Here is a 25,960-nt window from a genome sequence, read left to right as displayed (position 1 = left end):
CTCAAGAAGTGATTTATAATGTCAAACCTATATAGGTAACTCCACATTATTCTCTCTAAAACCACTGGTGGATGAAATTAAGAGTAAGTGCATTTAATAAAAAACAAGATGGTCAGGTTATTGATTACAACAGATGGGGGTGAAATCAAATAGATGTTTTCAAAGCACAGAGCGAAGAAAATACAAGTAATTTCTTTTTTTCTGTTTTAATACAGCTCACCAAATATACACACAAGAAAATTCAGTCATCAATAACATTTTTATTTCAGGTACAGCCGCAACTACAGAGAACAATGAATTTTTCTAGACTAGTTTCATTTCGGGTCGGCTTCTGTAACGCAAGAAAGAACACGGTAAGCCATTTTCAACAAAATAACAAACGCGGAAATTCGCAGTAACTTTTTAGAGACGTATTTACTCGCAGTTTAGATTGCAATCTAAGGCAAGGCACTCAACTGTAATATGCAAAATATGTTAATTTGGCGACACGCGAAGAGAACGCCCGGGGCCGAGCAGCAGCACCAGCCTGCAAGGAACCATTAAGAACACGAAATGGCGCGATGTTCCCAGCCAGGGGCCACCGGCCCCGCTGCGCGGCGCGGGGCGGGCGCAGGACGCCGCCTTACCGCCGCCCCCGCTCCCCGCGGCCCCCGCCCGCCTTCCGGCGACGGTCTCTCCGCCTCTGCCGTCGCCCCGACGGCGGCCCTCCGCCCCGCAGGCGCAGCGCCGGCTTCCCCGCCGCGGGGACGCGGCACCCGGCCCGGGCGGCGGCGGGGAGCTGCCCCACGGGGAAGCCGGGGAGCTGCCCCGCCGGCCGCGGGGAAGCCGGCATCCCGCCCCGCTCCTGGAAATGAGAAACCAAACGCCCCCCGCCCGCCCCCCGCAACCCCCAAGCAGAACAAGCAAACCGTGAACGCCGCTGCACCGCCCGGCCCCGGGCGAGGGCCGCCGAGCCGAGCCGAGCCTACTCGCCGCCCTCCAGGACGGGGCTCACCACGAAGGCGCCGGGCTCCGGGGGGGGGTCGCACTCCAGGTCCCCCTTGGTGCTCTCGCTGCTGGACAGGCACCCCAGGCCAGAGTCCTGGCTGCTGGGCGGCGAAAACACTGCGGGTGGGGGAAAGAGAGAGAAAAAAAAGACAGCACCTGAGACACACCCCGCGACCAGAGGGGACCCACGCAGATCTCCCCTCCCCGGGATGAGGGGCGAGGGGGGTCCCCCCCCCTGCGTCCCCCCTCCTCCGGCCAAGGTGAATGCAGCGGGAGTAACGACGGGGGGGGGAAACAGCCTCGGGTCTGGAGGCCGCAACCCCTCCGCCCCCTGGACACCGACCTGTCCACAGACCCGAGGCCCCCGCTCGGGCAGCCCGAGGCTAAGGCCAGATATTAAAGAATTTAAAACTAATATAGTGCTAGGAACGGTTGCAACATTGCAATTTGCAGTAGATACAAAAGCCAAGTAAAAGGGCCTCTGACCTTCCTAACCTTAGATGAGTTGAGATCCACCCCCAACACTCCCTTCCTGCCTACCGTGAATATAATTAAGGGGAAGCTGCAGTGGTAATTTCTCTCCTCATTAACTTCCTGATTGGTTTCAGGCTCAGGATTCCGGCGGGCGGCAGTTTGTCACCAATTCCAAATGGCCAATCGTTAATACTAATGTTTGTGTAACTAACTGCCAGCATCTGCCATGGCTTCTTGTACAACAATAATAGTGAAAGGGTAACATTAGGGCTTCCCGTGTTAATTCAGATTCTGTTCATCAATACGAAAATCTATGATGTAATTAGCAAAATACATCGGTAGTTGAGGCAGTCGGAGGGAACTAAATCACAGCGGGAGCTCCACGGGCCCCTGACACCTTAATCATCAATACTTACCACGTTCTGGATTTTACTGTTTAGTGGAGAATATTACCAGGCAGTGATCTTTTTTAAAAGAGAATATTGTTTACAACCATTGCTTGTTTTTTAGAAGCCATGATGAATCTAGTACAACTGTGCGAAAACAAGGAATATGGAGTTGAGGCTTAGACTGTCCCCAAACAGCTACCGCTGTGCCAAAGCGAGCAGCTCCTCCACGCTTGAGCCCTGGGTGCTTCCCAATGGTGGGGACTTCCAGCACGTCTGAAGTTCAGTGAAAAAGAGAAGGTCAGGCTTGACTTTCACAGCCAGACAAATCCAACAAGATTCAAGGAAAGCAAACAGCAGCCACCTGGGTTTACCCCGTCACTGGGAAAATGAGAAACGCTCTCTTAAAAAACCACCAACATCCCATTTCTGTAGTATCGTCTGTTTCTGCGGTAACTTCCATTTGCAGCTCAGCTTCCCAATTTGTCCTTATTTTAAACATGACGCTGGTTATCAAGAGATGGAAAAGACATTATGGAGTTGAGGTCTCATGTATCATTTTCACCTACTTTTCCTGTGGCTAGATGAAATACCAATTTCTGTCACTGTCAGAGAGTTTTGCTCATTTTCGACATTGCAGAACCTGGCTCCTTGATTTCATGCAAATCTCTCCTTTGATGCATGTAAGGGACAAGTAAGGCTCTAACATCACTCCGCCAAAGCAGACTCTGCTATTGTCTTTTAGATCTGACATAAAACTTTTTTTGTAACCTGATGAATGGGATATTAACCCCATACTACATTTTCTCCTAGCTAAAAGAAAAAGAAAAGAATGCAGCGCTTAGTGCATTACTCGGGAGTGACAAAGTAGTCCAGGAAACTTCCAACAGTTTTTAGACATCCCGCAAATGCTGCTGATGGTTTAATGACACAGAAAGAGGAATCTGGGTCTGCAGCATCACGTATTCCTCTGCTATGTGGTCAAATGCACAAAACAGCCCAACAGGTGTCCAACATCTCTGGGCCTGAATAACCATTGGACTGCTCGAGGAAGGCACTGATTTGTACCTAGAGCAGGATAGAACAGCACTTAGGTAACCTGCAGTTGGGAATAACTCTGAATTTTTACTTTTTCTAGCCCACCAATCCTGAAACCCAGACGCACTGCAGGACCAGAAACACTCCTTGCAGGGTGCAAGAGCCAAGCTCTCTTCTGCCATGAGAACATACCAGGCGATTCCTGATGCTGTGTTTCCCACCTCCCCTTTTCAGTGTCTAAGTGGGGTTGACAGTGGAGTCCAAGGAGAAGTCACATCTCCTCAGTGTCCGGATGAGGATGCAACTTGTCTCTCCACCTCCTCTGCTAAGTCTGTGCTTGAGATTTCACCACTGCCTAAGAGCTCCTAAGACTTGAAGCAGATGCAAACATGCAGGTTAGGGAAAATGAGTGGAGGAACAGAGGAACATTTCTGCTCCTCTGGAAGGGAAGCTGGCTCACCTGATGAGACAGGCTCACAGCACAAACATGCTCATTGGGTGTTCCAGTCTTGCACCACACTCCCACGATCTGAAGCACACACCATGCCTTATTTCAGGTGAGTAACTTGTTGGAGTAGTTTGTGCTTTGACTACTACAAAATGACAAAGCAGAGATGCTCTGTAGGTCCACACCCCAATGTCAAGGGGGAAATTACCTACAGAAAATGCACCAATCGGCACCTCTCCCGACGTGTGCTAGAGACTAGCTCCTCAATGGTAATTCAGGGCCTTAGCTTGTGCCTGCCAACAACACCAGCTTTGGTTGGATCTGGCCACATCCAGCATCTGGAATCATCTCTTTCTCCATGAGGTACCTTGCATTATGTAGTAAACAAACAGTAGTGTGGCTTCAACAGGGCTGGCTGGCTCACGGGCTCAGCCCTCTGATCCTGAAACCTTGTTCTGCTCTGATTTAGCAAAGCCCAATGTGTTAAGATTTAGGACGTGCTGTAAGGAATCTCTGTCTTCCCAGGCTCTGGGGCAGAAGTATGAAGGAAGCGGTTGAGGTTGAAAGGGGATAATTTTTTGTTTACTCCTGAGTAGCCAAATGGGCAAGAGGCTTATTTATTTTAAAGGATTTGTTAATATTTTTAGTGTGCATGTGCCTGGAGTGATGGAAAGGCCCATTTTTAAATACTGAGATCTATAAATCTCTGTGACAAACTTACAGAAAGTTTTTTTCCTAAACGAAAAGAATCAAACAGAAAACCCACCCAACATGCTACAGCACGGATGTCAAAACTCTACCACAGCAAAACTGCCACTTTGTTTTTATGATCTATTTTTTCAGCAACCCTACGTTAATTTAGTATAAACCTGGGGAATGACACAGAGGGCAACTTTTTTGGTAGACAGGCACCCACATCTGTTTCTTAGCACCTCACGCAGTGGCTCCTAAGCCTTCTGGACCAGTGGAGCTCCTCCAGCCTTCCAACATTTCTCATGGGGCATCAGACATCCCGATTTAACTTCAAATGGGAAGCGTCATTACATGGGAACAGCGCCAGTCACCAACTGGTTGGTCTCACAAACCTCCTCAGGGTCTAAAGCACTCATCTCAGTAACATGGGTTGTTTTTCCACTGACTTTCAAACTGATCACAGTTTTGACGGTTAGGCAATTTGGGCTATATATGCTGGTCTCTAAATGTGCATACGGGCATGTAATGACAGCCACACAGATTTTAAAAGCAAGCTGGCAACACCGAGATATTACCTCTAGCAGACGAGAGTGCTACTCCTGTATCCAAACCTGCACTGTTACTCGGACAGATTTCCACTGCAGCCAGTGGCAGTCACCGAAGTCAAGCAAGGAGCAGTGAGTAGGTGCAATGCTGATAATAAGAGCAAGATACTCGGATTGGGACTTGTAGCTATAAAAAGGCAGCAAAAAGGAAATGAGCAATTCTGTTCCAGCGCTTTAATCACACAGCAATAAAATGTAGAAGTTCCAAGTTCAAAGAAACAAAACCCATGTTCTTTTTGATTTAAGTCTATGAGTTTCATCTGTTTGAGGCTTGCGGCTGATCCTCCCACTGTTGTTACACAGCCCTTATCTGTGTAAATAACAGTACCAGAATTGGGTCTGTGACAGTTTTTAAAGACCATTCCTCGATCTAATTACCTTTTACCCTTGGGAAAGCACCTGAATACTTTTGAGCCACATGAATCTGAAAAATTTGGCTAATATCACACAGGAAAAGAAGCGAGAAGGGATTCCAACCATAAACACAAAACCTTACATCTTCTGACACTGGAAACTGCATTGACTTTTAACGTGAGTGATCCCTGGAATTCAATGGACTGAAAATAATAATACACTTTCAGTGATGTGAGAAAGCCGAAGGATATTCACGCTTGAAAAGTAAATATTTTCCGGACTTTACATTTAAAAAACTATTAAATTCGCACTAAGGAGCAACTTTTAAAGATTTAAAGTTGAGAGGTACAATCCATTTTTTAAAACTCTTTCACCTTCTTTTTCAGGGAAAAGGAAAATAAGTAAGTATGCCAGTCCGAGATGCTGCTACGGCCCATGCACTTTTTCCCGGTGTGCACACAGCCATGTGTGCAGGATGAAGGGCAGCGGAACCAGACTGCCACTGGCAGCTCGAGGGCACCGGAGCATCACTAAAGCATGCCTGGGCTTTCGGCATGAGGGCGGACAGGAACTGCTCTTCATGGTACCTTCTCCCCTGTAGCCAAAGCATTTTCCTTTTGCAAATACCACTGGAAATGGATGCTGTCTAAGCAAGCAGTAACTTGCACTCCAGGCTCCACAGATCCTATGCGAAGTGTCCTGAAAAACAAACAGGTCTGGGAAACTGGTGGCAGTCAAACCAAGAAGCAAGCCACGCGACCTGCACGAAGGGTGGAACAAGAGAGAATGGCATCGGGCACTCTCCCCAGGTTACCATCTCAAGGACTGGCACCAGTCTTCTCAGTGCTGCTATCGGACACAGTGGGGTGACTGGCAATGCTCTGAAGACAGGCTGGCTCGGTGGCCTGGAAATACCGCGGCTCAAATTCAGTTTGAAAACACTGCCCAGTTTCCACCCAAGTCGATGGTACCCTGCCACTCCACTGCTCAGATTGACCCTGGAGGGCTGACTCTACTACACACCACCAGCAAACAGCCTGCCAAGCTACAGCAACTACCAGCACATGGCAACTGCCTGACCAAGCTTTAGATCAAAAAAACAAACCAAATCAACCAAACAAAAAACCCCTGGTTACTGCTGCAAAACCAGGCACTCAGAATCAGAGAACCAAATGAATCATCTCAGTTGCTGGCTCAGCAACTGAGAAGACACACAAAAAAAGAGAGTGAGAGAAAACCACAATTTTCCTATTGTGGAGAAAGCATTAGAGTGGCAACAGGAGTGTCACAGGGTCTGTCCTGACTTTGCTGTAGATCATCATAAGATGGGCAAGATGAAATCTCAATGCAAACACAGGCAGAAAGGCCAAGTTAAGTTATCCTAAGCAATCACCATTCAGCTGCCTTTCACCTTTGGAGTGCTTAACCCTATGTTCCCAAATGTTCAACTCTTTAAGCACAGAGTTAATTAACAAAAGGACAAAAAGAAAATCTATCTTCACTGAATCTCTCATGTGATTCACTCCTGTGTGAATGCACTATTTGAGAAGACGGAGGACTACTGACTTACACTAGGGTGAAGAAACCAGCATTAGTGGCAGGCTGTTCTTCATAAACCAGCCATGCAAGGGGATCAGTCTCATACTCTGGTATTCTGCTCTACACAGACCTAGGACACCAGCAGTCAGGAGCCTATGGCAGAGAAGCTGCAAAACCTTAAGAAAATTAAGAGACAAACTTTCATCAGCTGTGGTTTCAAGGTTTCCTTTGAACACAAAGATACGTATTTTGTAAAGCTGCAGTAACTCACGTTTCTGAAGGATGTTCACACTCGGTGAATCCCCAATATCCTTTAGTTCTTTTGCTTCTACTCTGTGTGAGCTAACCTAAAAAAGCATTGCCGTCTCCTTCTCTTGCTCAGGATGAATGCTGGGATGAAATGGTTCCTACTGACTGAGAATTTCTGCCAACATCTGCAAGTGCATAAACGTGCTGAAGTTGTTCTGTACTGACTGTCCTTCTCCTCCCAACCCTCAGGCCTCATCACAGGCCTGGACCAGGTGATGGCTCCCACAGGGACAAATTCTGGAAGCCCACCTGAAGCCAAGGGTTTCTGCTCGCTGCAGCTGGTCACCACAACATAGCATGGGTGCAGGCTTCTTACAAGCAGTGTTATGCACAGCAGAGAGTAAGATGAGACATTAGTCCAACAGGAAGCTGATACCCAATAGTTATAAGGGCCTAATGAAAACTCAGCTATGTATCTGCCTTGAAACTGAACTCCATGTATCACATACACCAGCCGAAACGTCTTTGCGATTTGTGCTCTGATCAATATACTGTGGACTGTTCTGTGCTGACTGTAACATGGACCAACTTACGAGAAAATGGGAGGGCTCCTCCTTTTCTGCTTTGCATGTTATTAACACAAGGGCAACCAGTCCAGTTCTAGAAATGTATGTCAGTGGATATTTTACCGCTGACAAGAAATTTCAAGAGCAACAAGCATTTGCTTTTCAATGCAAAAATAAAAACAAGCCTAAGGATCTGGAACCAAAACCACGTCCCATCTGCGTCTCTTAACACAGATACACTATTTCACAGTAGAGGCCTTTCCCCTTCTCAAACACCTACCCTTCTCACTAACATTTAAAGCAATTAGGATTATCTTGGATGCCCACAGCAGGGCACATTCATTGTGTGTTTTCAAATAGCATTAATTCTTTGCATTAGGAACTCAGGATAAAAGGTAAAGATCTGAATGGAGATCTTTATTCAGCGTGCTTTACCGCAGATTATCTCATTCTTTTCCAGTTCATGCTTGTACTTTTAGCATCTAAGAAGGCAGGGCTGTAACTGATGTAATTAGAAACCAGAAGCTGAAGAAAATATCCTCCTGTTGACTCCCTCACCTCTGGCTTTAAATTCTCTTACAATAATACGTGAAACAATCAAACAAGGCTTTCCACTTCTCACCCACCACCAGTTAGACAGGGATGATGCAAAGATGACATTTGGGAAGCACAGGCTTTTTTCCTGAGACTCGAAAACCTACCTTGAAACTATACCAATCCATTACAAAGCAATCGCCCTACATGCTTGCAGACACGATCCGGAGCAGAGCAGTACTGATGGACCAACGCTCTCTGCTATCACCAGTGTTACATTCTGTGGCTAACTCGATGCCACTAAGCCACTGCTGCAGGCTAGGAAAGGCAGAGGGTGAACCATCTCAGAAAAACTTCAGGAGGATCAGGTGTGCTGAGATCAGTACCCTTGCTTTGAATGATGGAAAGGCAACGTGTAGAATTCAGCTGGTAAAAGCTTGCTTTTGGGTTGGCAGAAGTGAATGGTTACTCACCTCTTGTGCAAGGTATTCACCAGAAATGCTCACTCTGCCCAAGCCAGGCCTCAGCAAGATATAAATCACTACAACTCCACAGAAAGCTCCCCAGTTTATATTCCACTGCCAGGAACCCTGATGGCTCGTTCTCTCAATAAGGAGACACGATTTTAATGGTTTCACACAGACATTTTCTGTTTTGGAAGATAAGAAGCAAAACATTCTCCAGGAACGGGACATCTCAATGTGAAGCAGACATTTCCCACTGCTGGGTAACAAGGTAGAAAGTGCACCTCTGTAGAGGTTTTTTTGGGTCATCTCTAAGTGTAAGCATTCTGTACGATTACACAAGAAGCATGACAACCTCCGCATCACAAAAGAGCTGAGATGAGGTCACAGATTTGAGGTATTTTTAACCTACTAGTAACACTACAAAGAAAAGGCATCACGATAAAATACCAAAGGCATCTCCCTTTTCCTTCCCTACCATTCTCCAGTCACTTACTTAAACCCTGCGTTGTCCTGTGCACACATTTGCGCAGCAACACGGGTAATTACACTGGAGAACCAACTCTGCTGCTGAACATGCAGCCCCCTTGGTTTTGTATTGCCAGTAATGGAAAGATGCACATCCCTCTCCTTCAGGCTGTGACTCTGTGTTATGACTACCAGCAGACTTACTTTTGGAGATCCCTACTTCCCTCAGACATTCATAGTCCACCATGGCAGGCCAAACCCAATCGTTTGCATGGCTGTGCTCTAAACCAGAGGCCAACAAAGAGACAATGCTTTTGGAGAAAAAAAAAACAAAAACCAAACAATGTCAAGATTCAAGATTAGAGAGCAGCCACAAAAACATATAAGGAGAAATGCTTTTGGAGGGGGAAAAAAACCCGACAACCAATTTCAAGATTCAAGATTAGAGAGCAGCCACAAAAACATATAAGGAGAAATGCTTTTGGAGGGGGAAAAAAAACCAACAACCAATTTCAAGATTCAAGATTAGAGAGCAGCCATGGAAACATATGAGGAGGCAACAATTTCCAGGAAAGACATATAAAAAAGTGGCTGTGAGGGATGGGGGTATTTGGAGATCTGCCACCAGCTGAGGAGAAGCAAGGAATCTTGGAGGAATGAAGCAATTTGGTTCCTCAGGTAACAAGGCTATGACAAAGCTGGGACCTTTCATCTCTTTATTCCTGGAGGTTGGATACTACTTCTTTACTCCACACGCAGCACCGGAGAGTGATTCTCCATCAAAAAAAGATGTCCCTGGTGTGTTGCACTCAGAAGACTAGGAAAAGACACAGGCAGCTCTGAGAAAAAAATGGACTCCAAATCCACTTTTCAGAGTGCTTTTCTTACTCCTATAGTAATTAAAAACTGTTCCAACAACAAGATTAAAACACACATATATCAATCATTTCTCATGAGAAATATCTAATTATCTTGCCAGCTGCTGGTGCGCATGCCCAAACATCTGTTCTGGGCATTTTATCCTCCCAGGACTGGTTTTGCACACAATTGCTGTGCTAGGTGGCCTGGAGGCTTGGGACTCTCTAGGCTCTCCCATCGCTGGGCGCAGCAGCAAGACAAGGATCTCAGTGCCCCATGCGCTCGTCCTGTGTGGCCACCTTCACAGCCAGATCCATGAAACGAACTATGTTTTTTGAAAAAGAAGTCTTTTTTTCCTGTGAAAAAGAAAACAAACCATTCCACAGATCCAGCTCAGAAGAGGCCACACAACCACGTGAACAGACAGCAACTTCCAGTGGCAAGGCAAAACCAGCAACAGACTGCCTACAACTCCAAATCTAGGGACAGAAATCATAGAATTGTAGAATAGTTTGGGTTGGAAGGGACCTTTAAAGGCCTAGTCCACACCCCCTGCAATGAGCAGGGACATCTTCCACTAGATCAGGTTGCTCAGAGCCCCGTCCAACCTGACCTTGAATGTTTCCAGGGATTGGGTATCTACCACCTCTCTGGGCAACCTGTTCCAGGGTTTCATTGCTCTCATCGTAAAAAGTATCTTCCCAATATGTAGTCTGAATCTACCCTCCCTTAGTTTAAAACCATTACCCCTTGTCCTATCGCCACAGGCCCCAGTAAAAAGTCAGTCCCCATCTTTCTTATGAGCCCCCTTTAAGCATTGAAAGGCCGCAATAAGGTGTTCCCGGGGCCTTCTCTTCTCCAGGCTGAACAAATGGACTCGCCATCCATGTGAGCCTGTTGAGGAAAGAAGGCAGGTGTCCAGCTGAATCCTCCACTTGTCCCGCTGTGAGTTTGCAGAAACATGTGATTTCAGCAAAAACAACCAGTGGGTTGGATTTTTTCCAAAGCAAAAGTTTTTGTCAGAACAATTTCCAGCCAGCTCTGAAGAAGAGAACACGGTGTCATCTCTCTGCAGCCTATAGTCCCCTCAGGCATAATTTGGGGACCTCATGCTAATTTTATGGAGACTGCTTACTGTCCATCTTCTTTGGGGTCTGCATCTTCTCCTGCGCTGACGACACAGGCTTTTCAATACATCCCCAACACCACCTAACCCACAGATAATGCCACACAGAGGTGACTGAAATGGACACCCCCAGCTGCCATTAACTAGTGGCAATGTAGTCGCATGCGCTTATCACGGCTGTTGCACAGCAGCACGTGAGAATGACTGGACAAAAGGCTGCCCGCTGCTTCTTTGTGGGATGACTGCTGACACTGCAGGGTGCAGGCGGACAGATGTGGCGGCTGCTCGCTGTTTTGAGGAAAGACCTCACATGCTACATCTATCTCCTAGTGCAACACAGGAGACAGCTAGTGACTCCCAACTCCTCGTCTGCTTCTGGGCATCAGGCAACAATACAGTTGCCTTTGTTTTGCTTTGTATATACATTTAAAACCTGTCTAAACAAGAAGTTCCTTGTGAATAACTACCTCTAGAAGCATCAATTGTCCTACCTAGAAAATGCACTGCCATTGGCAATAGCTGTGGCAAGAAAATGTTTTTTGAAAAGCAATGGTAATTTTAAAGGAAAGAGTGCACTCAAGGTTCAGGCTAACGTTATCAAGCAGCAGAATATGTGGAGAGACAAAAAAAGGCACAAGGTTTCTCCTTTGTGTAGCTATACTAAAGGAAGGAAATAGGATCCTAAGAGCTTTAATAATCACGTATAACTTTTTGGTGTTCAGCACAGAAATCCAAACATAACACTATTTTGGCTGAACGTCTCTCCACTCTTGGGTCAGAAAGGCTGTTAATCTTCACTAGCATAACAGGAAAAAAAAGGAGGATATCACAGTTTGCGCAACACCAGGACTAGCCGTATAAATGTAAATGTTAATTCTGGTCACCCCTCTTTACATTTTTATTGTTGACAATGTCACTTTCAATCTATAAAACAAGGATGAAATCCATGCCCGTTGTCATAAGTCCTAATGCTCAAAGACTAACCAAATAGCTAATAATGATGGCCTGAGCTCTTTCAGGTTTAATGACAGTCTTAATTTTAGAAAATACTGTCTCAGTGCAAAAGTGCCATATTATACAGCATAAAAGATTTTTTTGGACATGATTTGCAAGCTTTTGCAAATCAAGAGTTTACTAAACAATCAGAGAAAATGCTAAGTCTAATGAAAGTGATCTGTTATGGTAGATACAATAGATTTTTCACTTGCAAATAATAGATTTTTTTTTTTTAATGCTCTTATAATGCAAGCTTCTCTGCTGGGAAGGAAGAAAACAAGGACCTGCAACTCATACCACACTAGCAAAAGCAGCATGAGTAAGACTGTACTCAGGAATGACTGTGCTCAAAATTGAACAAGAGGGAAGAAAGAAGAAGCCTTATCATTTACCACTCTCAATTTAAGTGAATCTGCAGTTTAAAAAGCCCAGAAGGCTTTAAAGTGACTTAGTATTACCATGGCATTACCATTTTCAATATTAACTTTAATTTGGAAGCAAGTCAAGCAGATTTGCAGTAAAATGGTTCAACAAGTATTGATGAAATACGCAGCACAAGATGGGTATATGCATGAACAGAGTAAAAATGTTGCTACTTATTTTAAAGTGAGATTTATGCCCTCCAAAGTTTAGGAACCTCACTGCAATAAGTCACAATACTTGAGAAAATAGGGACAAAAACCGAACACAAAACATTTTTGAGGTAGTCAAATAAGTTAAATGAAGTTTCACACAACATTAGGCTTAAGACAGACCCAGTGAGTTATATTTATATTTATTTCCACGATCGCAATAGCAGTATTAAATGCAGACTGTGAAACGCTGGTGCGGTGCAGAGGCTGGTCCTGCTCCGAGGTGAAGGGCCAGCCTCCGGCTGACCGTGTGCCATCGGCCGGAGGGCATGGGCTGCGCCTAACGATGCTGCTGGTGCTGCCAGCAGCATCTCCCAAGGCCCAGGAGGTCCTGCTGACTTCCTACAGCTGTGGCGATGCAGACTTGGTGGGATGGTCAACTCACCAGTGTCCAGCACTTCCTTCAGGATCCTGACAGCAGCAGCCTTGCTAGGAAGGGCCAAACTCCCCTGAGATCACAGTTAGCGGTCTACAAGCTGTGGGTCAACAGGACCTAAAAACCTCGGTTGTTTTAGTTCCCTACAAGGGTACTAGGTCACTTCAGTGCTCTTGTGCCATCTTTCCTTACTAAGGTTACTGGAATGGGCCTGAGTGTACCTGACCAATTTTCAACATGGCCTTGCCCTTGCTTGCCATGGTCTGAAGTCAGGAAGGTGAACCTTAAATCATGTTTAAGTGGCAGAAAAGTTCTAAAATAAATAAATAGAAAACCAGAATGTTATTATTGTCATCTGTTGTAGAGAAAACTTTAAGACAGGTTCCTTGGGTCTAGTGGGCCAATCCAAACACTGGTGGCTATGTTGAAGACTGCCTTCCTTCAAGAGGACCACTCCAACGCTGTACCTCAGTTAATCTGAACAGCGCTGAAATGCAACTCTGGTCAATACAAAACTGATTCAATGCTGTAAGGGCAAGGCAGGGAGGAGAGAAGGGAAGCAAAAGGTGGAGCTTATGTTCTGCTGCATCATACAGCCCTGCTGCAACCCACTGCAGACACAGGGCGGTGAAGGGCAGGGGCTGCAGGAGGCTGCACCATGCAGAGTAACTGAGAACCTGGTGCTGTTCAGGGTCAAGGCAGGCTTCTTCCCTGCCTTGGAGGATGGGGCAGGTGGGCACCTCTGTCTCCTCCACACATGTAGAGGACGGGCACAGCGGTTGAATGCAGCAAGAAAAGCAGATGAAGTGATCCAAGCTGGACAATTAAGAACCAGAGGTACAGAGGTCAGCCCCATGGCTGAGGAGGGGTAATTACTTTCCAACGAGAGGCCAACCCACATTCTCACTCCTTTCTAACTACAGTTTGGGCAGTTACAGCTTCATTTGGGTTAGTCCCTACAGAAATACCCACGTAACAGGAATACAGCCAACAAGCCAGTGTTGTTTCATTCCGATGTAGACTCTGTTTGCACAAACCCACGTGCAGCATTTGCCTTGGAAAAATTAGAGACTCAATCCACAAAACTGAAGTCCCTGGAAACACTTGTGACTCAGGGAAGAGTAGGGGCAAGGTGTGTTTGTCACAGCTGGTAGAGATACCTTTATGAACTAGAAGTTCTTATTTGTCCAGGAGAGGGGACAGCAAAAGCTGAGATGAGCAAAGTTTCAATTTAGAGTATTTAGGAGGTTTTAAACTGTATTTAAGGGTAGCTCAAATCTGTCTCAGACTGAAATTTATCTAAATGTGCTTAATATAGCCAAAAGCCAATACAAAAATACACTAAAAAAATCTAGTGTAAACAGTTGTTTCAGAGTGGGAAAATAAAACACTCCTTGCAGTGTCTGCAACTGCTCTGAGACAGAACTTGAAAGGGAAAATGATTTATAAATGAACAGGAGAGAGAGCTCATTGATTTTTCTTTTTCTTTCATGTCCAGAAAGGAAACAAAACTAGTGACAAACTGGGATAAAAATATTCTTTCACTTTCAGCAGTCTAAGACATGATTAGTGCCATGCTTGGGGTAAATAAACTTGCTTCCCACAGCATATGGGGTGTGATTCAGACCTTATGCAAACCTTCTACTTGGGAAGCTTAACTGATTTAACAGATACTGTGAGATAAACATCAGGCATAGAGCTTTAAAATTGGCATCGTAAAATTACAAAAAAGCAGGAAATAAATATGTTAAATGACAATCTTAAAGAAGAAACAAAATCACAATTTTTTGTTTCATTTCTAAATGACCCACCGGGAGTCCTACGTGGTTAACTTGGCTTCCACTCTTGCCAGCTCCCGTATTAAAATGAATCTCAACAAATGAAGTATTCAATTCTGAAGATACTTCAAAACCAATCTCCAGATCTTTTCAGATTTTTAAGGTAAGTGTATTTCAAAAATAAATACTGTCCCCAACAAATCCCTTTCGAACATTTTAAAAGTGAGCTGTAATACGCCCACCTGTGCTCAGATGCTTTCTGCTTTTCTCATGCCTTGCCTAACCTGTAGGTGCCAAGCGGAGCAGACCCTTTTGGAGCACAGGTCTTGCCCAACCTGTAGGTGCCAAGCCAGGTAGACCTTTTGGAGCAGAGGTCTTGCCCAACCTGTAGGTGCCAAGCGGGGTAGACCCTTTTGGAGCAGAGGTGGGGTACACTGCAGGGAAGCCTCAGGGATCGGTTGGCACGTCCCTTGCGGCCGCGCCACCCTGCACGAGCCGTGACGCCACAGGAACGCGCTCTGCAAGCCAGAGCCATGCCAGCGCCCGGCAGCCTCACTGCACACCGGCCGTGCGACTGCTCATGGGCATCAGCGGGCAACCGCCCTGACAGAAACTACCAAGGCACTCCAAGTCTTCTCCTTAAACACCAACAGCACTAGAAGGTTAATGAAAATGCTGACACCCTCCTAATTACAGAGGGGAGAGCAGAGGCCCTCTCCTATTCCGATTATGCACCATGAGCATGAATACGCATTTGTGTATGATCTTATTTACATGTGTGGGAGAAGCGAGGGGAAGCAAATACTTTTATAGCATGCAAAACAAGTTCACCGGCTTTGCACCAGCGTAGCAAGACAAGTCTGGTATTCTTCCATTTTTCAGGTGAAAAAACACTTTGTCTAAATAGTTCTTTGTGCGTTCTCGGTACAGCAGACTATCAAAATGTCACTTACAAGCAGAAAGCAGCTGTAACACTTGCATGTCTGATGTACCTCAACAGGTTTGGAAGAAACGAAATATAATTTGTTATAGCCTATTTAGCTCTGCAACAATTGCCCTTCAAAACCCGAAGGAGAACAATGTAATTGAATGTACATGCCTTCTTCCCTGCAGAAACCTCAAACAGCCTCAGGCAAGAGCTAATACAGATGTAGTACAAGGCATTAAAAGAGTGCTGGATGCTGTAGCTAGCAATTATCCTGGTATTTAACCAAATCTATCGCTCATCAGGAAAGCGTTTAGTGCAGTAGTCGGAGCGAGACAGGCTGACACGGAGCACAGCTACTTAACTGTCCCCTCCAGCTATTACACTTTCTCAACCTGAGAGTCATGTCAAATTAAACAACTACACATTGACTTTTCACTTCTATAAACATTAAGGTATGATTGACAACTCCTGGATGCTGTAGGACAGTCATTATAATCAGCCAACACACTGTTAGCTTATTTGTGGCGTGTTTTTTTCCCCCTATTCTGAGCAATTTCCTCCTGGACTATTTTTACAGTGCTCTATAGACATGTCAGCTTTGTTTCCCTGCAGGGTCACTGTACCAAAATGCCATCCCTGCCTTTGTATGTGTCTGGGAAAGCAACATAAAATTTACTTAACTTGGCATACAAGATATGGGGTTTTTTTCTTGGTCCAGGCTAGCACTTACCTATTTAACTCAAATTTGGAGATGTCTGAATAGCAACAACTGGATGCTAGCACTGCACTAAATACTGCTAATGTGGCACCTTTCTGGAGTATTTTTCCCAACTCCTGCCCTAACTCCTGGAGTTCTCTTTCAATCTACCTACGGCAGACACTGCAAGAGGAATGAGTCACTGGCAAGAATGGGAAATTAAATTACAAGCTCTACAATAGTGTTCTCAGTATGTATTCGTAAAGACCTCAAGCTTCCTAAGGCTATTACAGCATCCCTATGCCAAGGCACTGCTTACTACATATATCTGAAGACTGCAGCTTAGTAAAGTTACTAGAAACCGAACACGTACATAAAGCAGTCAAGGTTGTGAAGAAATACATCCCTTCTTTGATTTTATATGCAACATTCTGGCGCCCGAAACCACTACATTATAAGTAACAGCTTTACTCTCCACCCCTCTAATTCAAGCCACAAGAGTAACATAAAAGATATCGAAACTTTCCCTGCTCAAAACAAAAGGAGAAAGTAAAAAAAAATCATAAATAATGTTTAACACTTCTACACTCTCCCCCCCCTCCCCCCCCTCCCCCCCAACATCCCTAAGAAACCTCCCTGGATCCTTTAAAGCCTCCGGAAAAGAAGCAGGTGAGGTTAATACTGTAATCATTAAGCTAATTCTGAATACAAACAAGTCTAGAATGCTATTGGTATGCCTGCAAGCCTCCGTACTTACATGATCACTGGATCTGAAGCTTTACCTTTATACTGCCTGCAGCAGACTGAAAGGTAAACTTTACAGTGTTGGTTTGTTTAGAAAAACATAATAAATCTACTAAATAAAATCAGTAACAACAAACACATTTGTGGAAACTGTTCTGAGCTAGAAAAGTATGATTTCACTGCAGGATTAGCACTCAAAGCAAAAACAACTACAGGAGCTGGAAACAGCTGAGGAGGACAAATGAAGTATAGTTATGTCTCCTCTCTGGTAGTACCAACTGCAGTCCCACTCCTTTTTCCACTTCTGAACTATATTTAATACCCAAGCATGGGTCTCAGAAATCTAAAACTAAATATAACAGTATTTCAAATACTCCATCTCTCCCTCTGGTTGAAAAGCCAGACAATAATAAAACCAAAAGACTTCGGTGAAGAGTCCAGAACGTGCCAGCTCTGTTTCAAACACAGAGGACAAAGCAGTCACAGCACTAAAGACAGTGAAATATACCTTAATTTCCAGGTTTTGCAGTATAGCACTGAAATAACAACATCACAGGAAGCACTTAAAAATTTTTCTGGTCTATCTCCAATCTTTTCTTTCTTCTTAATCAGTTAACTGCCACCAAAGTACCTAACTTTCACTAAGGCAAGTTACTGTCCTCGTCTGTAGGCCAATCATGCGGCTATTACTGTTTAACTCCAGGGATATTTCTCAGACTACCAGATGCCCAAGACAGCAGATTTACCTCCAAAGGTGCAGCCTCAATTTACTCATACACAAAACGTCTTGGTTATATTTTGCACTGACTTCCTACTCATGTAATTGGACAAAGGCATCTACTATTTTATCCCAATGACCTCGTGTCCACACTGCAGTTGAAGGGACTAAAACAAGCAGGGAGAACATCTGTCCTTCCAGCACACAGCCAGATGTACCAGTAACTTTTGTAGTTTCTGTAGTTCAAGGTTTCTGGCTAAATTTCTCCCAAATCTTCTACTCAAAGCTGCATCTCCCAAGCTCTGGGAAACATTCACACAAAAAACCAACAAAAACCCACCCAAACCAAAACCCAGCAAGGGGCCTTAGCTCCGTTTCGGTGGTTACCAGCCAGCTGCATCATCTCTACATCTCAGAAGAAACCTCCTCCAGCTGAGTGGCTCCTGCAGCACTCTGCCTCGCCGGAGCTCGGCTGCCCATGGGGTGCACCCGCACGCAGCCCCGTTCTCCCAAAGGCAGCACACCAGCTGTATGTAACACACTCGTCTCACAGGTACCCCGGCTTTGCTACTGAGAAATTCAATGTTAGCATCTGCTATTGCAACCCTACAAAAAAACTGAATTAACCTAAACCAAGAATCTCTTAGGAAAATTCCCACTCTGTATTTCTAGCCAGGAATCATAAAACTACGATACTCAAAGAACTGTATCTTCAACAGTATTTGTTGAAAATAAAAGGCTACTTTGCTGAAAAGCTAAGGCTAAAATGCAGCACTTCAATGAAATACTGAAATACTTTTAAGAAATAGCATAAAAATAAGACAGGGTCCCATCAGAGAAATCTGTATTTGACCATACACAGTGTTTGTATATAGAATGTGTGCATAGCATGTGTGTATCCATATATCCATGTATATATATCTCTCTATCGATATGGGCACCCACACACAAGTACAGGTATGCGTAGATTATATATATTATATATATAAAGCTAACTTTCAGTCCTCAGAAAACAAAAGCTATCCCCATATAACAGCCAAATTCCTACATAACTCAATTTCGACATCTCATCTGGTGTGAACTGCACTCATTCCTAGTGTAAACCCCAGCGCGCTCTGCAATGATATACTGTAATGTCACATCGCAATCTGGATTTACTATAAAGGGCTGCTGACGAGTTTCAGAGCAGTAAACATTGCTGCGAGGTGTATTTCACACTGAGCTGGTTTTTATGAAGAACACTTCACCGCCCAGCCACGGCACCCAGATGATGAATGGTGAAAGATGCATGACAAGCTTCATCATTGTTTGTAAATCTTAACTGTTCCTGCTCACTAACTCTGCAGGCAATTTTCAAAGACAGCGGCCGACAGAAGGACAGCACAGCTTTCCTGAAGGTTATTCAACTTGTACTTGGCCTAAGCTCTGCCTGCAAGGAGCACTGGAAATAAACTCATCGGTTACACTGAAGCGTAGAATTAAAAACATTTGACGGGCAGGCACGCTAATGGTTGCTGAATTAAGAAAGCCCATTAAGTAGCTTTGGTATACACCCCTCACCCTGCCCTGCAGGACTACATACATCATTCGCAGGCAACACGCCCCGGTATTATTTACACATGCAATATAAATATGCATATTTATAAAACGGGCAGAATGAATGATGGGCCGTCTGCTCACACACCATGATTCCCCTGTATCTTGTGCAGCTACACACAGGGCTCCACCGTCCCCCAGCTCCTTTGCCCACTGCTTGTAGGAAAGCTACTTCTGTTCTCTTCTGTCAGAAGTTCACCCTTGCGACGGTATAATGCACAGAGAAAGGAGACTACTCACGGCATGCAAGCATGGCAGTGGGGAGAGATACCCTTCCTTCTTTTCCCTGAGATCACTCTGGTGTGGGAGCAGTGCCATGGACTGCAACAACCTCTTGCAGAGAGTCACAATTCGGCTGCTCATCGCCTCCCTGCTAGAGGTGAAGCCAATCTACACCGCTCTACACTACAAAGCCTTAGAAATACTGCCTTTTTATTTTCATTTCTCTTTTCTTTAGAGATCAGTAGCAAATTCGTCTTTTGCCAGAGTTTCTCACAATCTGCAAAGGGTTGCTAACGGCAATGTCTTTACAAGCAGAAGAGGCTGCAGAAGCATTAGCTCCGCTGGAGACTCTCACCTGAGCTGCAAAGCTGGTGTGAACTGCAAGATGCTCTATGCAGATCCTCACGCACAGAATATGCTGAATATGGAGTGAGTTCTCTCTTCTCTTAACCAGTCAAGCTATGAGGATGCAACTGCACATTAAAGCAAAGCAAAGAGGCGAGCAGTACCACTGTTTGTTACAATTACAAATCATGCCTGGGTAAGCACACTGTTATCACCATTGTCCTGACAAGATGTCTTCATTTGTTTTATCACTTTATGGTAAAGTTTGTTTTACTGTTAATGATTTCTATCAATTTCTGCTTGCAGTGGGAAAAGTTCTGTATCCAGGGGCAGTAAAGTGTCAAACTCACACCAGGTGTAAAAGGAAACAGCTCAACTGATGGATTTTTTCAGTGAAGTATCCAACATCCTTTAAAGTGTGAGGAAAAAAACCACACAGCCTCACCAGCTATAGTAACATCCTCTGTCCCACACAAAGAGCAGCTCCAACAGGCACAAAATAAGTCCAGGGCTGCAGTGGGTATAAACCACTGGTCTCCGACCTGGGGCTCTAAAATGCTCCTAACTGCATTTAGGGGACTGAGAAGGAACCTCCCTCTGTAAAAAAAGCTAAAGGAAAAGAGGGAAGGTGTCCAGGGAAAGCAATCAAACGGAGCCATTACTTATCCCAGGACAGCAGGGGCTCGCAGAGAGATGCTGATGCCCAGCGTGGGACCCAGCGCTGCCACGTGCACTCTGCAGCATGTCATCAAGGTGGCATCGCTCACCGTGGTCCCTGCTCTCACCGAGAGCCAACAGGAGCGAAGGGAGCGTGTCAAAACCTGTCGTTTTCAGACCAGGGTTGATGGGACACCAGGAGCTTCTTTTCATAGAAGAAAACTAAGAAAAGTAGAGATTTTGGCAGTAGGCTTAAATTTATTGCCTTGGATCCACACCTGCTGTGGCCCACTGTATCGCTGATGTGACTTTCCTCAGAATAGAAGGACTTTCCTTAAATCTTTGTTTTACCAAACCAGTGCCTGCAAGCCTGAAACACAGGCTTGAATTCTAAAACCGCTGCACCCTTTGATCCAAACAAAATATTATAGCGTGGATAAATACATGCCATGATAAAAATCTTTCTCCCACTGCTCAACAACTGTCCGCCTGACCACCTTCTGGGTGGACATGGTTTTGCTGGTGTGGGTGGATGGGGTCCCACCGGCATCTCCCAAGGCTTCAGGCAGTCCCACTGTCTCTTGCTAGGGAGCTGTCAAACGAAAGCACTCACAAGTAGTTTTCGTGAGAGCTTACCATTCCTCCTAGAGGATGCTAAAGACTCACTCCAAAAACATCTGTGTTTCTACAAAAACAGGCTTGGGGAAAAAACAGCAAAAATACAGCTTGTTCAGCTCCTGCGACACAACCAGCAGTTTCCCTGAGAGCAAACAGCAAGGGCTCATCAGCCGCCCTGGCATGAATCAGCACAACTCATGAATCAAACCTGTAATTCTGCAATTTCCCAATGACAAGTTGCTTTGCTGCACATATTATTTTATTTCTGTGTGCTTTTGAGTGAGCGTAACATAAAGGTTGCATTTAGAGAAGAAACTAAGAAAAAAAGCCTTTTAATCAGGAATAAACTGAAGCAAAATGGGATGTAAGCAAATGCGTACATTAATTTCTTTTCAGGAATTCCCTTCTCTATCAATCAGACCTCATAAAGTTATTTTAATATTGGTCAAATCTTCACCAATCCAACCTCATTTAGAACACAGACCAGTAATTTACAAAAAGCCTTCAACACACAGAAAAATTAGTTGCCAGAGCTTATACTGAATATGCCTCACATTGTCAAATGTATTTTGATAGCTGCTGTTACAGCTAATGAAACAAGGTATGAATAAGAATGTCACAAATCAGGGTTAGCAACTTGCTTGGTAAAAAAATACAAGATAAAGATTAAAAAATCCCCAAACCCAACAACTGTCTAGTCAGCTGAGCCCAAAATTCAACTTTTTATTGAAAATGAAAATGGCATGTTAAAAGGGCATCTGCCTAAAAAAGGTCTGTAAATTGTTGCAATGCACATGCACAACCAGCAGTGTAAGCCAAGGCCTGGAGAAACGCTGTTTAAAATCTGCTCGCCATCCTTGTAATGAGTGCCTAGGGGAAGCTGCACACAGCATAGCCATCGGGGACTGTAAGTAGCAGCAATGAGAAAGGACAAAAAAAGATGAACAGTTGTGCAAAGATCAAGTGACCCACTTGAACTGACTGTTCAAGATCTCCAGATTTAGATGATTATCCCTTCCTTTCTTCTTTTGTCTTATTTCAAAATTTACTTGTGAAAGTTTTATTTAAGATGGATAGTGGAAAATACCATCTGGAGTTTCAGCGAACACTGCTTGCTCCTTCATCACTAAGGACAGCATACCCTTGAACAGAGGTCACTTTTAAAGCAAAAGATGCACAGATAGACACACACATAGAAAACACACAAGCTAAATATTGCTGAACTGTATCAGTTCTGGGAGCAAAATTATATGGTCCCCACATATTCTGCTGCTGAAACCCCTCCAAATTCAAGATGTGTTTCTGCTGGTGCTCTACTGAAGAGGCGCGTAGAAAAGGAGTAGAACTGGCACCTCTCAGGCTTGACAACGCCCAGACCCCGAGGGACTGCAACAGCTACTCTTCAGCTTACACCGATGGAGGAAAATTTGGGCTATTTTCTGCTGCTGTACCTCACTTCTCTAGGTGCTTTATTAGGATAGCTCTGCCAGTGCACCTTGTCAGCTGGCTGCAAATAAAGAGCAGATAGATGCAGGGCTTTTTTCCGCTCTTTGGGGTAATTTCTTAGCCTTACCAAACCAGCCTGCTTTGTTGCAGTGCCATCTGCGTAGCCTGAATACTTGCAGAAAGCAGTTCAGGTTCAAGGGCACGGTCTCAAAGACTTTTTGCATACCAGGACTCCTTGACCTCTCTGATCCTACAGCCAGGTGCCACCTGTGGCTCTGGAGCGTTACTCTTATCTTGCATGGCATTTCAAGGGCACAGGTTCATGCAAAAATACTATACATAGGAAACCTCAAAAAAGGGCCATATCTTTGGTGCACAGTAACCCGGTCTGAAAGAAACATACGACCTCTCCTGCATGTTTCTGGTGCACACGGCATTCCTTGCATTCCAGCAATGCTTTTGCCAAAATGAAACTTTTTGTCTTAAGCAGGGAGACTGTTTCCAACATGCCCTTGATCGTGAAACAACTGGAAAAGGCTCTTTACAGAGCTGCTCCGCTTTGGGCAGGCTTCTCCAATGGCTCAGCACTGTTTTCCATACGGCATTCAAGCAGAGAGATGCAAGCATGAGTCTTCAAGTGCAGACCCTGGAAAGTCTGTGCTGCCTCGATTCCCACAACTGTAAAACTGGGCATACCAGTTACCTAACTTCTAGAAAGGATTGCGAAAAAGTGTTTTTAAAGTGTTGGAAGCTTTTCTGCTGACAAAAAAACCTGTTACCAGAAATGTTCTCCTTCATAAAATGGTGTTTGCTGATGTACACAAAACTGTTGACATTTTCTGTATCAAAATGAACACTTAATATCAGTTTTTCTTATTTGTGTTTGGGAGGAGGCTGCTCCTTTATGTTCAAGCTGCAAATACAGCACTGCTCCAGTGCTTCATTACTTCTATTTCCAACTATCCTGACACTTAGACAGGAAAATAAAAATTCAAATCCATTCAGCAGCTAGAACAACATTTTAAATGCAAGCCATCTCCTTCACCACGGGCACAGACACACAGAGTAATTGTCTTAACATTTCACATAATAATGACAAAGAGGAGGTTTTATTCCAGCCAACTTTAAGGCAAGGTGACTACTTTAAAATCAAAGGTGTCTGCAAATACAGGGATGTTTCTCTGTTGCACCCTTCTATTTGAATGTTAAATTTTTATGCCACTGTCCCAAACCTGGAGAACACTCCCATACGGATAAGCAAATGCTCAACTTTTGCTCAGTGGAAACAGGACCCAGAGTGAGGTACACAGTCCTGATCCAAGCATATGCTTTCTTGCTCTCTCAAACCAAGGTTTTGTGCACGTATTTCACAAATCTAAGTGCAGGAGGGGATGATTAAAAATCAGCTATCCAATTCTGGTGCTATCCAATTCTGGGCAGTGTTCCAATTCTGAAAAAGCCCCATTAAAAAAAAAAAAAAAAAGGGCGACTGTCCCACAGAAATCAATGGGAACAAGGCACTTGGCTTTTGGAGATGAAATACCCTGTTGTGACCCATTCTAATTCCTCCACTTCTTGCACAAGGATCTCTCAGCTTGGCTTCTTCCAAAATAAAGACATGTTTTAAAATATGCTTTGCATACACAGGGACTGATAACAACCTCTCATACATCTTTTCCTCTCATTGCTCTTGCAGAAAAAAGGACAGGACACATCTTTTGAAAGTAGAGAGTACAAAATCCTTCTCCTACCTAGAAATTATTGTATAAAACTTACAACCTGGTGATGTAAGAGAGCCCTCTGAAAACATCCTTTTGCCATTTGTCACTGGTTTATCTTCTTTTTCTCCCCATTATTTCCAGTTTCAGCTGGAAGGGCAGCAGCTGTGCTTAGTTGGAAGCAAAACCATTTTACTTAGAACCACTTCAAATTGCAAGGAGGTTGACTGATGGTGTTTTGCCATTCAGCAAATGTCAGCCCATTACTATATGCAACACACTGTAACACGGTATGACCTCATGTACAAATGTCAGAAGGTTCCTGAGAACTTCGCATCATTCATAAAAACAAAGAAAGTGTAAATCAGTGGTCTGCTAGCTCATCTCTCCTCCCTTTCAATAACTGGTCTAAGCAGGCAGTTAACTTAGCAGAACAAAATTAATGAAATAGTCTGACTGAAATACTAACTGAGATAATACATGAACTGGCAAAACCTCTATAAAGCTGAAGTTACAACTGAAGTGTGGGTAATAGACTGCATGTGTTGTAAGACCATCTCAGATTTGTGCTTGGGAATTTAACAACCTTTTTTGTTAAAGACACAGATTTCTGATGTTTTGAAAATTTGGCTGCAAAATGAGTTTTTTATTTTGACCTGTTGCTCTTCTACACGCACTGTTACCTTCCTGTAAAATTTCTGGACTAACAATACGTAAGTCTTCACACAGATCTTAAAAAAAATAGTTATGGGCTTGCTGCAGGAGTTATTAGGTGAAGTTTTACAGTCTGCATTATATAGCAACATGATCCGAATGTTCCCTTCTGGACCTAAAAATCTGTGAACATGTATTCTTAGAAAGACAAGTCTCTGAGAATGGCTAGCACTTCAACTGCAGAAAAGGAAGGAGTAAAATATGATTTGTTTATTTAAAACATGCACTAGAGTTGTCTTTAGCAAGTAGCCACCACTAACCCTGCAGAAACATGCCACCAGGCTTCATACAAAGCAGTCAGGCATTGTACAAAAAGTTCAGCCCAATGATCAATGGAGAAACACATAAGAAGGTGTCTTTTGTATGAGACAGCACTTGCAGCATGGGCAGTCAGTACTTCGGGGGAATGGACCTCCCTCTTCAATGTGCAGGATCCACCGGCCACAGCCTGCTGGCTGACTCAGCACTCACACAATGACAATAAAGAGGCAAAAAACGTCAAACTCTCTGAGGACTGTGAAAAGCACCAGAAGAAAAACGTCATGGGAGTGTAAATCATCGACTAGCAGCCTGAGAATATTATTTTGGCTATAGATGGAAAAAGTAAAAGCAGTCATCTCCTCCAAGAACATGCATAACAAAAAGAAGATGCCTCTAAGAAGCCCATTAAATGGGTATGGTCCTGCTCACATGTTCAAGTTTCTCACAAAAATATTGGTGCCTCTTTCACCCACTAGCTCCCTGCTATGGAAAAACACTTCTTCAGAGTCTGGAAAATGCTGTTTGATCTCAGTAAATTACATCTCACTGCTTGTCGGTTTCTGATTGATGGTGTAACTTAGGGAACAATATCTGTGTGTGGAATACTGTCTGGAGAAGCAGTCAGGGATTATTGAAAATACAGTATTTATGCAGTTTAAAAATCAGTGGCACATTACGCACAACTTTTTTTTCTAGAGTGATGAAAAATTATTGAAGTGCATTTG

General features: G+C 44.2%; 1 protein-coding gene across 1 annotated transcript in view; it reads right to left on the bottom strand.

Moving 5' to 3' along the window:
* Positions 1-964: 964 nt before the first annotated feature.
* The window catches only part of DMRT1 (doublesex and mab-3 related transcription factor 1), a 61,950-nt gene continuing 36,954 nt past the window's right edge, over positions 965-25,960 (bottom strand). The window contains exon 5 of the mRNA XM_072859423.1: positions 965-1,104. Within this exon, the coding sequence (XP_072715524.1) occupies positions 965-1,104 (140 nt within the window). The remainder of the gene's footprint in view (positions 1,105-25,960) is intronic.

Source organism: Ciconia boyciana, chromosome 4 (genome assembly GCF_034638445.1).
Source record: "Ciconia boyciana chromosome 4, ASM3463844v1, whole genome shotgun sequence".
NCBI classification, from domain to species: domain Eukaryota; kingdom Metazoa; phylum Chordata; class Aves; order Ciconiiformes; family Ciconiidae; genus Ciconia; species Ciconia boyciana.
The sequence above is the reverse complement of the archived record's forward strand: the minus strand, read 5'-3'. Positions and strand labels throughout refer to the sequence as shown.